General features: G+C 40.0%; 1 protein-coding gene across 2 annotated transcripts in view; it reads right to left on the bottom strand.

Annotated features, from left to right (window-relative positions):
• LOC103145469 (Na(+)/H(+) exchange regulatory cofactor NHE-RF2) overlaps positions 1 to 12,066 on the bottom strand; it is a 31,757-nt gene that overhangs the window by 11,613 nt on the left and 8,078 nt on the right. For both annotated transcript variants that reach the window (XM_007562919.2, XM_016676883.1), the window contains exon 3: positions 101 to 328. In XM_007562919.2, coding sequence (XP_007562981.2) covers positions 101 to 328 — 228 coding nt within the window. The remainder of the gene's footprint in view (positions 1 to 100; positions 329 to 12,066) is intronic.

The raw sequence follows: 12,066 nt of genomic DNA, 5'->3' as shown, positions 1-12,066 counted from the left end.
CAAACATGAGTAAACAGCAGCTGGAAAGTGTTGCATGCCACTGACACCATCAGCTACGTCTTACAGATACAGCGGCTCACTTCAAGCTTCTGCCTCCTACCTCAACTAGTCTGTCTTGTGGTCGCAGTCCGGCAAGCTCGGCGGGCGACCCCGGGTCCAGGGAGCGGATGTACTGACCGGGCCGTGACCGGTCGCTGTGCAGGTTGAAGCCATAGCCCCCCACTGACCGAGTCAGGTGGCACAGACGTGGAGCGAGCTCAGACGGGTCGACCTGCTGGGGGGGCTGGTCCTGAGGCTGAGACTGAATCTCCACTTCTGTTGAGGTCTCCTGGAAGAAATGTTTGAGAGTAAATTTGCTTCCCATGCCGATCAACACGTTTTGTTTTTTTTTTTGTTTTTTTTTTGTTTTTTTTTTAAATAACGGCTATAAAACATTAATGGCTGACTCTGTGGCTGTATACATGATAATCACTTTCTAGGTGCATTTAGCTGCGTAGTTAGACCAAAATGTGTCATAATGTTTTTACCACTCCTGCCTCTCTGAGGGATGCTTTTACATCTGTAACTTTAATACATCACTCAACTAATACAACCATGTTGATTCACAGCAAAACCACAGAGGAACCACAGCTAAACAGCTACGGAGCCAGCCTCTCTGTGGTAAACAGGGAGAAAGTGGTTAGGACAAAACATAGAACAGAGGTATCTGCAAACAAATTTACTTTTTTCCTTACCTAGACATTAAATGAAATTTAAGGTAAACATTGCTATAAAATAATGCTGCCCTCTGGAGTAAAGGCGAGCGATACACACTTAAAAGTTGTATCACAATATTTTGTGGTACTATGATGAAAATTGATATAAGAACTATTAATTAATTATTTTGCAGGTCACTATGGCTGCATTACACAACAATCACAGTCACACAAACAGAGAATCGACTCTTTAAAAATATAACACACTTATAATACACTTGTTTAGGACTCCAGACACATAAAGAAGTGTGATTTGTATCACTAAACTGCACACTTATTTCCATATTTATTAATGTTTGTGGATACTTTTATTGTAAATTAAGTGGAGAAAATAGTAAAACTATCAATTTGACAACACAGACAGTTGGAATTTATTGTAACAATAATAAATATATGTAATTTTTTTTTATTATGATAAGAAATGTCTCACAATAAATGATAAAAAAATATGATATATGCCGACTCCGACCCGGTAGTATAAAAACTGTATATGTTTACAGTATTTTTTAATGCTCATTTATTAATTTGCTCATTTCAAGAAAGTCATTTTTGACAATGGATAAATGCCTTTAATGTTTAATTAGTGCAATTTATGTAAAAAGAAGGTGCAAAGCAAGCAATGCCTGTGGCGATTTTCAGGTAACAATATAAGCAAAAATTAATGAATTTGGACTGTGTTCTTTGCATTTTAGCATGAAATAATTCATTTTTACCAAATTATATAGAGACTATTTCATGCAAAATGTCCATTTAGTTGCTGGGTTTTATGAAAGGTTTTTTTTTTCCTGGAACTTTCCATTTGCAGCATACTGCTGCCAGCTCTGCCAGCTCGGGTGACGACATTTACAGAGTCGGATTAATTGTGCCTGAAGCTCTTCGCCATGATCATGCTGATTTACCACCTACACAGCCGGGGATGGACGAAATGTGGCGTGAGGGGAGGAGGGGGAAGGCCACAGTTTGAGGCCCGGCTCTGAAACCTCAGCTCATATCAACACTGAGGTGCAACACACAGGTTCCTGTAACACTTCACACAAACAGGACAGCACAGATGAAGTGTGCAGATTTTATATTTCATGACAATTTTTTTTTTAGCATATGTGAAGCTTGCTCTGGAGTACAGCTTGTGAAGGCTAAAAATATGTATGTAGGCAGACTGAGAGAAAAAAACAGAGAGATGAAGGTAGAGGAACATGCTAACAAGAGAGGTAGTGGGTGAAGATAGCGTTCAATCAATCATCAATGACTTTACGTTGGCACAAACTCGTTGCACTTCCAAAAAAAAAGATAAAAAATGGAGATACCACCACTATAGTTCAGGAAACACATTCAGAAACATTCTAATTTGTTTCAGGCATCAAATACTTTTGGGAAGCAGGGATCTGGGAAGATTGCCCTGAAATGGAGGAAGACAACAGAAAAATCCAAATCAATTATTCTCCCATGAGTCCCTGCACATCCTCTGTTTCCTGGCTGCAGAAGAAGTGCTCGGGTTGGGCTGTAAGGGTGAAAATAAAACAACTTTTTTTTTCAAATGTATTAGTATTCTGGGATCTGGTTGATGGAGGAAAAAAAAAAAAACAACAGAAAACAAGTGAGAGCGGGAAGCCAATAAGCAAGAAAGGGGAGAGAGTCGAGTGTGTGGGAGGGTTGGAAAATTAGATGCGGCGAGAGGGTTGAGAATGAGAGTTGAAGAAATGAAAAGATCACGCAGAGGCCAAAGAAAGACAGCAGACAGATAAGCAGAGAGAGAGAGAGAGAGGGAGAGATAGGAGAAGAGAGGAAGAGAGAGAGAGCTGGTTTACGAAGAGAAGTGAAGATGACCGAGGTTTCCAGTAAGACACGCTGGTGAGGAAAAGTGGAGCTCTAATGTAAACACTGAGAGCAACACAGCTGGGAGTCATTATGTGGGGAGACGTGAGTGTCTGCCAGTTTAACCTCTGACTGCCTTTCAATGCGGAGCTGAACCCCACTAATCGCCCCTGTGGGGCCTGTGCCATCTCACAGACTCTGAGCTTGTCGCGGTGTGAGGTTACACTTCACGTTTGTTGTTTTTCTCCTATTGTCGGCTCGATCGCCACAAAATCAGCTCAGGTGGAGACCTGATCGCCCCTGACATGCAGCGCTGTGGTGCAGAAGTATTTGCCCCACTGCAGATTTCTGACTTTGCTTGCGGTCACACTTCAGCGATTTAGAGCATTAACCAAACGTTTGGTGCAGTTTCACTAGCCACAGTCGGGCCTGAATACATTCTAACCTGGAGAATTGAAAGATCACTTAAATAGAAGCCATCAGACGACACGAAGTAGGCCAAAAGACGCCGCGGAGGAACCTAGGACAACATTTAAAGTCTTGCATGTCTCACTTGCTTCAGGTACGATTTGTGTTCATGATTGAACAATAGAGGTCCATCTTATGTTTGCCAAAAAAATCATTTTGAGAAACCAAAACAATTTTAGGAGACAAAACTTGAACTCTTGGAAGTTGTATGTTCAGAAAAAGAACATCACAGTAATAAAAAATGGTACGAGCTACTTTGCTACTTTCAGACCTGGATATGCCGCAGTTTGAGACCTTAACATGTGGGTCATGCCGCAGCACAATGATCTAAAACATCACTCATTAAGTCTATGTCTGGGTGATCCGAATGTAACAAAAATAACGTTTCGAGTGGCCTAGTGAAAGTCTGAGCTTGAATCCAAATGCGATGCTTATTTTTATGACCCTAAAGATATCATTTCTGCAGCTTAATTAAAACAGTTCTGTAAATAAAAGTGGGCTACAATTCCTTTCCAGTGATGCAAAAGACTCATTACTTAACATAAATGTTTGATTGTTGGAACCCAGTTTAAATTACAGTCTAAACTGGGCCACGTTGGTTTGGAAACATCGTTTGAAAGCTGATTTTACTTTTACTCGGGTTGTCTTTGATGTTAAAATTTGACTTGATGGTCTGAAACATATTAAAAACACAAAGAAAGCTGTAAAGAGGCAAATACTTTCTGTTGTGATTACACAAAACCGTGCTTGTCAAGAAAAACCTGAAACAGTGAGACGGACAGCGATAATGATTTCGATGACTTGGAGCATCAACCAGAGAGACTCGGGTTACAGAAAAAGCTTTTCTAAACAAGAAGAAGCGTTACGGAACGAGGCTGCTGTGTTTGTGTGAGCTCTGCCTGTTGAAAACTTGGTTGAAAACAGATTCTGGGAGAGAAATATTTTGACTGCAGGAAGAAAAATGACATGTAAAGTTTTCCTCCTCTGTCAGCAAGCCCTCGCATCACGTGGGGAGAGCTTTCGGTTATCACCAGCGGACACTTTTCAAATCAAAGTCCCACATGGGAGGAGAGACAGCAGGAGCTGCTGGAAACAATAATAATAATAATTTAAAAAAAAGCTGCATCGCAGATCCAAACAAGCTCATTATGGAACATCTGCCCGTGAATCCAGCTGCTTTGCTGTTAAGAAAACTACAGTATATGGAATATTTCACGCCCACTACAAAACTAATGTTTTATTTCCAACAATACACACCTACATGTGCTGACCCCAGCGTCCCGGCTGTGTCTCGGTGAGAGGATGTGCGGTCAATGGAAGTAGCGCTATTCCACGAACTCCTATGTGTCCTGCCACAATCGGCCTTTGTCTCCGTAAGTCTGAGGGAGAACATGTGGGGGAGACCACCGCAGACACACAATACCGCGTTTCATTTATCTTGAATATCTTAAAATTGTGGACGGTGTGTTTTTCTTTTATGCTAATTTGTTGACAACGTCCCTTCACCAGTTTGCGACCTCATTTCGTACCGACGTGTGTTGCCATTTCGTCCCATCCTGCTGTCATTTTGCACCCCGTGTCCATGCGGTTGTGTATAATCTACCTTCAGTTTGCATTACATCATAAACTGAAGGTTACTGATTAGACCTAAATCTCACTTTCTGACTGGACTGGATGAACGAAACTGATTCAAATTAGCTCTAGATCCTTTGAAAAGAACAAGATCTGTCCTGGAGATGACACTTATTAATTAGTGTTTGTTTAGTAGATTAACTGATCTAAATTGAATGTTTACCTGCATGCGTTTACATGTGTATCTTTGCAGCTCAGTGGAGCCGCTTTGAGGTTAAAACGCGAAACAGAGCAGAATAAGAAAACATTGCCCTAAATGCTTAATTTGTGTGCAGCTACAAATACACAGTGTGTATATTCCTCCCCCAGCGGGTGCTGGCAGCAGTTTTGGCAGGTGATGAAACTGGATCGCAGCTTGTTGAATAATTGAGCACTGGCCTGGAGTGACGGATAGATCGTGACCGCTGTTAACCCTTTCACAGCCAAGGATCGCTGGTTTGATGTTGGCTCACGATGCCGTGAAGTATATGCTCGGGGATGCGAGAGTGTGGTATACTCGCCTTTGATTTGACACAAAGAATCTTCCTTGTATGCGTGAGTATGCAGGGCAACGATTTCAACTTTACAGCTAAACTTTCTCGTGAATCAATCCGTTCGTCTTTGAGTTTTGCGTCAAAGCAAAATGGTTTGCTAAAAACAGACGTAGCCGGTTCTGAAACAAAGATGAAGATGTAAAAGAAGGGCTTATAATCCAGAGGCTTTGGTTAATGTTTTTACTGTCATTCTGTAGCACTTTGAGATTAACATTTAAAGTGCGTTATAAGTAAAAATCTTCTTAATGTTACTGTTATTATTGTCAATGCCTATTATTGTTAAGTGTTTAATTTTATATTTTTGAGATAATAAGTGGACCACTTTTAAATGATAAAAACTGCTATGTATTTCTTGTTCACATTGAATTTGTGAATTTATTTCTGCAGCTGCTCCAGAAGTTGCTCAAAAAGAGCAGATGTAACTAGTTCACAGTGGGTTAGAGAGACAGGGAAGGAAAAAAAGAGAAACATGAATTGATACGCAGCTGGAGGGAAGCAAAGAAGGGATTTAAAAAGGAAAATAAAAGAAAGCCGGATGGAAGTGACCGGAACAGACAAGGCCTCTACAGGATTAAAGAACCTGAGCTGAGAGGTGGATGTGAGTGAGAAGCACTGCTAACGAGAGCTGAGCGAACATGAGAACCAAAGCACTGGGCAGGGATTGCTATAAACACCAGTTTTTCCCACTGGTGCTGTGCTGCATTGTGTAACAGCTCTGCAGTGTGTGTGAGTGTGTGTGTGTGTGTTTAGCCTGTGTCTGCAGGACAAACCAGCTGGCGTCTGTTTATGAAGTCCCCAACTCCACTTCAATGTGTGTGAGTGTGCAACATGTGCGGTACCTGCTGCTGATTCAGTTGCCTGTGGACAGATCGCAAGTGAAGAGCAGCAAAGGAGGAATGTCGAGATATCATGAGCACAGGTTTGGGAATAGTGGAAGAAGATACGGGAAAAGAAAGAGGAAGTCGGCGTTGCGTAGTAAACCACATTAGTCGTGGATCAAGCTTCCATCCACACTTCTTTGACATGGTGACTACTTGGCCGTGGCACAAGAATCTGAAGTTGATTGATGCCACTTGTTCTGATGTTAAACTTCAGTCTCTGCCTGTTAACACAAATGAAGCAGAAAATGTTGAACAGGTGTTTGTTTGTCAACATGAGCGATCAGTGAGAAGATTGATGATCCTTTCTTATCATCTCTCAAGCGACGCATACAGTTTTTGTTGGCTGCCTGACAAAAGTTTCTGTTCATGAAATTTCATACAATAAACACCTATTTGACATTTCTTGTTCAGCCTAGAACAAAAAGATTTCAGGTTATTGATAAAGTTTTACAGATGCTGTAAACCGGGCTTTTTACCTTCAGAGAGGCCAAGCCTCATGGCTTTCTGTATTTATAAGGTGTAAAATATATCCAGCATTACAACTATTATCTTAATATCAAAAAGTTGATCTTCCAATCTTTAGCAAACGCCACTGAGGCTGCTGGTTTGGTTGGATGCCGTTTCAGTCCTTGCTACTTATTGTTAGGCCTCAATAGTTTCAAAGGGGCGTCGCGACCAAAATGTTTCTGTGGAGGAAAATTTCAGTTCGAAAATAGTCCACATCATCAAACAGGCTGCATTTCAGAAAATGTCGGATCTGCTGGCAATTTCACAGACAGCCATCTCTCAGGTTAGCAGAAAGTGGAACACAAAGAGAAAATATCCAGTGAGCAGCAGCTGTCGATGGTCAGAAACACCATATTGACATCAGAGTTTGGTTGGAAATTGGCAGGCTGGTTCGACTTGATGGAAAGACGAGAGTAGCTCAAATAACCACTTGCTCCCACCGGGACATCCACAAGAGGATCTTTAAACCTTTGAGCAGATGGGCTACAACAGCTGATGACCACACCAGTCAGCAAAGAATAGGAAACACAAGAACACAATTCACACATTCAATAACAGATTGGAAAACCTTTTCCTGATCCGAGGAGAGTCGTTTTCAGCAGTAACAGTGATATTTAGCATAACCAACTCAGCTTCCGCACCTTTTCTAGTCACTGCAAATGCTTTGCTTCTGGATGACTCTAATGACGTTTAAAATAATATCACTTTAGGATTACTGTGGAAATTTCTGTATATTGATCAGAAATACCAAAATGATGGTTTCAAATAAACTGGCCTGAAACTGAGCTTTAGTTTTTGATCAGTGGTACAAAGACTCCCTTTTAGTTTTACTTTGATGGTTTCTAACAGCATTTTGTTTTTCCATAAAACCGTGCTGTTTTGGAAAATAAGTAAAAGGGACAGAAACATGTGAAAAGCAGAGCAGTTCAGCTCCTCGTGTTCAGGTTATACAAACAGCTTGCGGCTGAACTGAGATCGACTGATGAGCCAGTGTCCTAAATATGTGATGAAGCAGTTTTGATTGTTGTTTGTTGTCGTCTACCAAATGCTGAAGTTGCCAACAGCAGCAATCGGTTGCAAATGTTGTGAGTGTGAGCATGCTGTGCAGGATCTCATAGCTCAAAGCTGAACTGTCAGAGATGTGAAGGCACTCAGTTTAAATTGCTGTCATTTGTTTAGCTACAAATGACAGCAATTTGTAGTTACTGCTTCATTTTCAGTGTGAGGATTTTGTGATGTCGACAAATGTCTAAAGGCAAACAGGAAAGCTTCTGCCAAACGTTCGCTTTGTTTCTTCTTTTCCTAATCCAAACTGGATGCCTTTCGATTATTTCCCTCTTGTTCTTATTCCGATCTCATGCTTGATCGGTTATTTATTTTATTTTTACACTTTCAGCAGTGAGATGGTTAAAAAAAAAAAATACTTTTCAGCTCAATTTGCATTTAAATGTCAACCTAAACTGTGTGGGCTGCTGGCACCGCTCACATCTGAGTGCGGTGGTGTGTGTCTATTTCTTCTCCTTTTTTTTTTTAGTTATCTATTGAAATATAAGCATCAAGCATTTGCATCAAAGCAAATGTTACAACGGCCCAACTTTTGGCTATTTCTTTTTGCTGCCGTTTGTTTTTCACATGTGACGGTGATGTAATGTTTGTGGGAGAGTGTGAGTCCACACCCCTGTTATCAGCGTGTGGCAGATATCCCTCATCCATGAAGGTGGCGCTTAATTTGTGTGTGTTTATTTTAACGGTCAAAAGGGGAGCAGTGTTTTACAAATGTATTCACACCCCTTAAACATATTTTCACACAAGATTTATGGCTGACCACCACAAAGTCGTGCACGGAGAGAAAGTGTCATAATGTTGCTCAAAAAATAAAGGCATAGATCTTTTCTAAACAATGTGTCATGGATTTGAGTTCAGCCCCTGACAATATGGAGGATGACAATATCTTTTGCTGTTAGTACAGCTGGAAGTTTTTAGACACACTGAAATATTTGCTTAATATTTTAGGCAAAACAACTTTAGTTCGCCCAGCAAATATTGAACCCCGATCAACCCTGTAAATACAGGAAATAATGCGAAACTGTGCCAAGCGTGAGCAATACAAACAGAGGCTGAACTTCCTTTTAAGCTAACTTTAAAAGCCTTCTGCATTGTTTAACACATTTTAGTTGGGAGGGGGGGAGATGTCCCTCTCCATGCATCCATCTGGTTCTTCAAGTAAAAACTTTAGATGGATCCCACATGAAATCCCTGTTTTCAGTTATTACAATGGATTTCACATTTGTTTATCCTCAACTACTGTGTAAAATAATGTGTTGTATATGGAATACTTTGGAGTGAAAGTGGAGTTGCTAATGTTAGGAGATGACATATTAAATCACTTATAAAACTATCTGCAAAGTGTTCAGTTGATCTGTAAGGATTGTTTCATTAACTTATCATAGCAAACAATAAAATTATAAATACAATATTGTGTATTGGCTGTGAATGCAGCCGGCAGCAGGTATGAGAAACGTCTCCAACAATTTGAGACAGAAGGAAACCTGTTGAATGTTTTGGTTGTGTTACTGATCAACATGGATCCTCCAAGACAAAAGAAAAAAAATCTCTCCTTTGTTCTCCAATTATGTGTTTACGGAGTTTTCATTTCTTTCTTCTTTTGTTGGTTCCTGAATATGTTTTAAGGATTTTCGTGTAGGCGGTGATTGATCAGTCCTCGCCCCGACTGCAGCCTACTCAAAGTACGCTGGCATTTCCAAATCCAACTACCAACATTAAAATGATAAAACTGAGAAAAGGAAAATCAGAGTATGGCAGAGGAGGCGTCATTTCTCCAAAAGTTATTTTATATAAAATGTATGTGTCCAAAAAATGTAATTAAAGACTTAAAGACTAATCCCTGATGAGTGACGGATGGCAGGGCCGTTTTCCTGATTCTGACGCATAAAGCTTGACAAAAGTAGTCCAGTCTATAAATAATGCTGAGCATTGGTACACGCTCCGTGCTTTAATTGTGATTTAGGCAATGACAATAAAAACATGCAAATATACAGTTTTGGTTTTAGCTGCAATTGTTGTGAATGTTATAAAACATATTTGGACATACAAATATATTAATTGTCATTTTAGGACAGAAAAGAGAGCGCGACGAGAGAGAAAAACTAACCAACTAGTGCTGACAACAAATGCACATTTCCTTTGTATTTTGTCATTTCTAAAATCTTTAAGAGTCTAAAAATGTAAGAGCACAGGTTTGATTTGATTAAAGTTTATGGTGCTTTATGGCAAAAGTGGAAGGGGTCACCCTGGACAGGTTGCCAGTCTGTCGCAGCAGTTTTATCTCATTATGTATAATATTTAGTGCATTTTTTGAGACACTTCTAAATTCAATACATGTAAATCAGAAGCGCAGACACACTCTTTGTGCGAAGGGATATTGTATAATGTTTCCAGAGAAACACTGAAGTCAAAATCCTCTGGGTTAACAGGGAGCAACGTTTGAATAGATTATCAGTTCTGAATTGGGTAAATAATGCAGAAACACACAGCTGTGCTCGCTCTCACATACCCACCCACACACTTCTAAAACAATACACTCAGTTGTTCATATTCCTCTGACATTATGCACCTTACAAACTCAGCTCGCCTCTTTGTCCGTTTACTACCCCACAACCCACACACACACACACGCACACACGCGCACACACACACACAGAACCAGACACAATCATTCCCTGACCCTGACTCTTTTTCCATCCTTCATGTTTTAACTCCTGGAATTCGGTTTGCTCTCCGGCCCAAACACACACACTGAATCAGGACCCTTGATGTAACAACATTGGTATTCAAGGCTGGGGGTTGGGGTGGAGGGTCTCGTATACCAGCTCCAGATGTTTATGAGGAGAACTGCTCTCACTCTAATTATTAGAGTTAAAGCCCAATATCTGACCATCTGTACATTCTGTAAAACGACGACTGGCCTTGAGAATGTCATCAAATCCGACAAAAAAAATGTAAACACATAGGAAATGTCTGCGTTTAGTGTTTACAAACAGCTAAACATTAAACATTTTGACTTTTGTTGGGGGATTGTATATATATTTTTCACTGAACTGCTGACCAGATCACAGCACAGATGCAGCTGCTCCAGACGTCTCCTGTGTTGTGTTTTCTTACGCTGAAGCCAGCAGGCCACATCTTTTCTTCATTATCCCCAGCCCTAATGAGACGTTGAGCCAGGGAGCAGGACACATGCGACTTCCAAAGAGTCTCAGTCAACATTTCAATTTCTGCTGTTGTTATAAACAGATTGGTCGGCGAGAGAAGTTATTCTCTGGTACAAAAGAATCCCCAAAACAAAACATAGACTTCATTCAGAAAGAAATGAAGGAAGGAGATAATAGAGGCAGCCATGTCTTTCCACATCTGTGAATACAAGCTGGTTGGACCTTACTCTGTTAAGCATGGCAGAGGATCCGTGATGCTGTGGGCCTGCCTTTCCTCCAAAAGCTCCTTTAACCTCGCTACAGCATAGGTGTCTTTAAAATAGCATAATAAAAAGTGGATTGTACAAAGAAATAACTGCAGGAATGCCACTAATATTGCATTGGTGATTTTGATAAGAAAAACAATATTTTTTAAATATTGACTTGATAATTTAAGTTGCTCAAATTAAAGGTTAGATTTATTTATTTATATTTTTCTGCTATAAGACATTCATTTCATTTAAGGCTTTTTACACTTGAGGTACCAATAAATGTGGGAAAAATTGAGAATATGACTCTTGAATTTATGGTCTAGTTTAGTGTTAAAATATCTCTATAATTCAATGTAAATCTATTTCAGTGGTCCATGATTTTTTCTCTCTGTAAAAAAAATTAATGTGTTTATTTGAATTCAAATTAGACAATGTCCATCATTTTCAATGAGACTCTTTCACTTATACAAGTACTAACATTTATATTTAATAAAAGAAAATAAATTAAGAAGTCAAACTGATTCAGTGCTCATCTGGAAGCTCTTTTTAAGGATAAACACACATTTCCCCCCCATTTTTGTGTTGTTTTGTTTAGTCTCTGTGGTTGTTTTGTAGGAAATGTGAGTTTCTCCAGCTGCAGCACATGCGAGTTTTTAGCAGTGCATAAATATGCAGAAAAACCTCCGTGTTTTTGTGCGACTGTTGACATTAAGATTCAATTAAACATTAAATTTAGCTGGTTTCCGCTTAAGACTGAAATGATTCGACCGATTCAAACAAACCATGTGAAATGAGGCATTACATAATTATAAGTTAAACTCCCGCACCCCCTCAAATACACACACCCCTGCTCCGTAGGTTTTTCAGCAGATGTGTTTCAGTCTGAGCTCCACTGAGAGCAGATGATCTCCAAAGGCTTCAACATAATGTAGTTGAAGACACAAAGTACAGTTCACATGTATATTGGCAGAAAAATGAATCATCTGGAATCGCTC

This window comes from Poecilia formosa, unplaced genomic scaffold (genome assembly GCF_000485575.1).
Source record: "Poecilia formosa unplaced genomic scaffold, Poecilia_formosa-5.1.2 Scaffold142, whole genome shotgun sequence".
NCBI classification, from domain to species: Eukaryota; Metazoa; Chordata; class Actinopteri; order Cyprinodontiformes; family Poeciliidae; genus Poecilia; species Poecilia formosa.
This window is presented reverse-complemented; position numbering and strand designations above follow the sequence as displayed.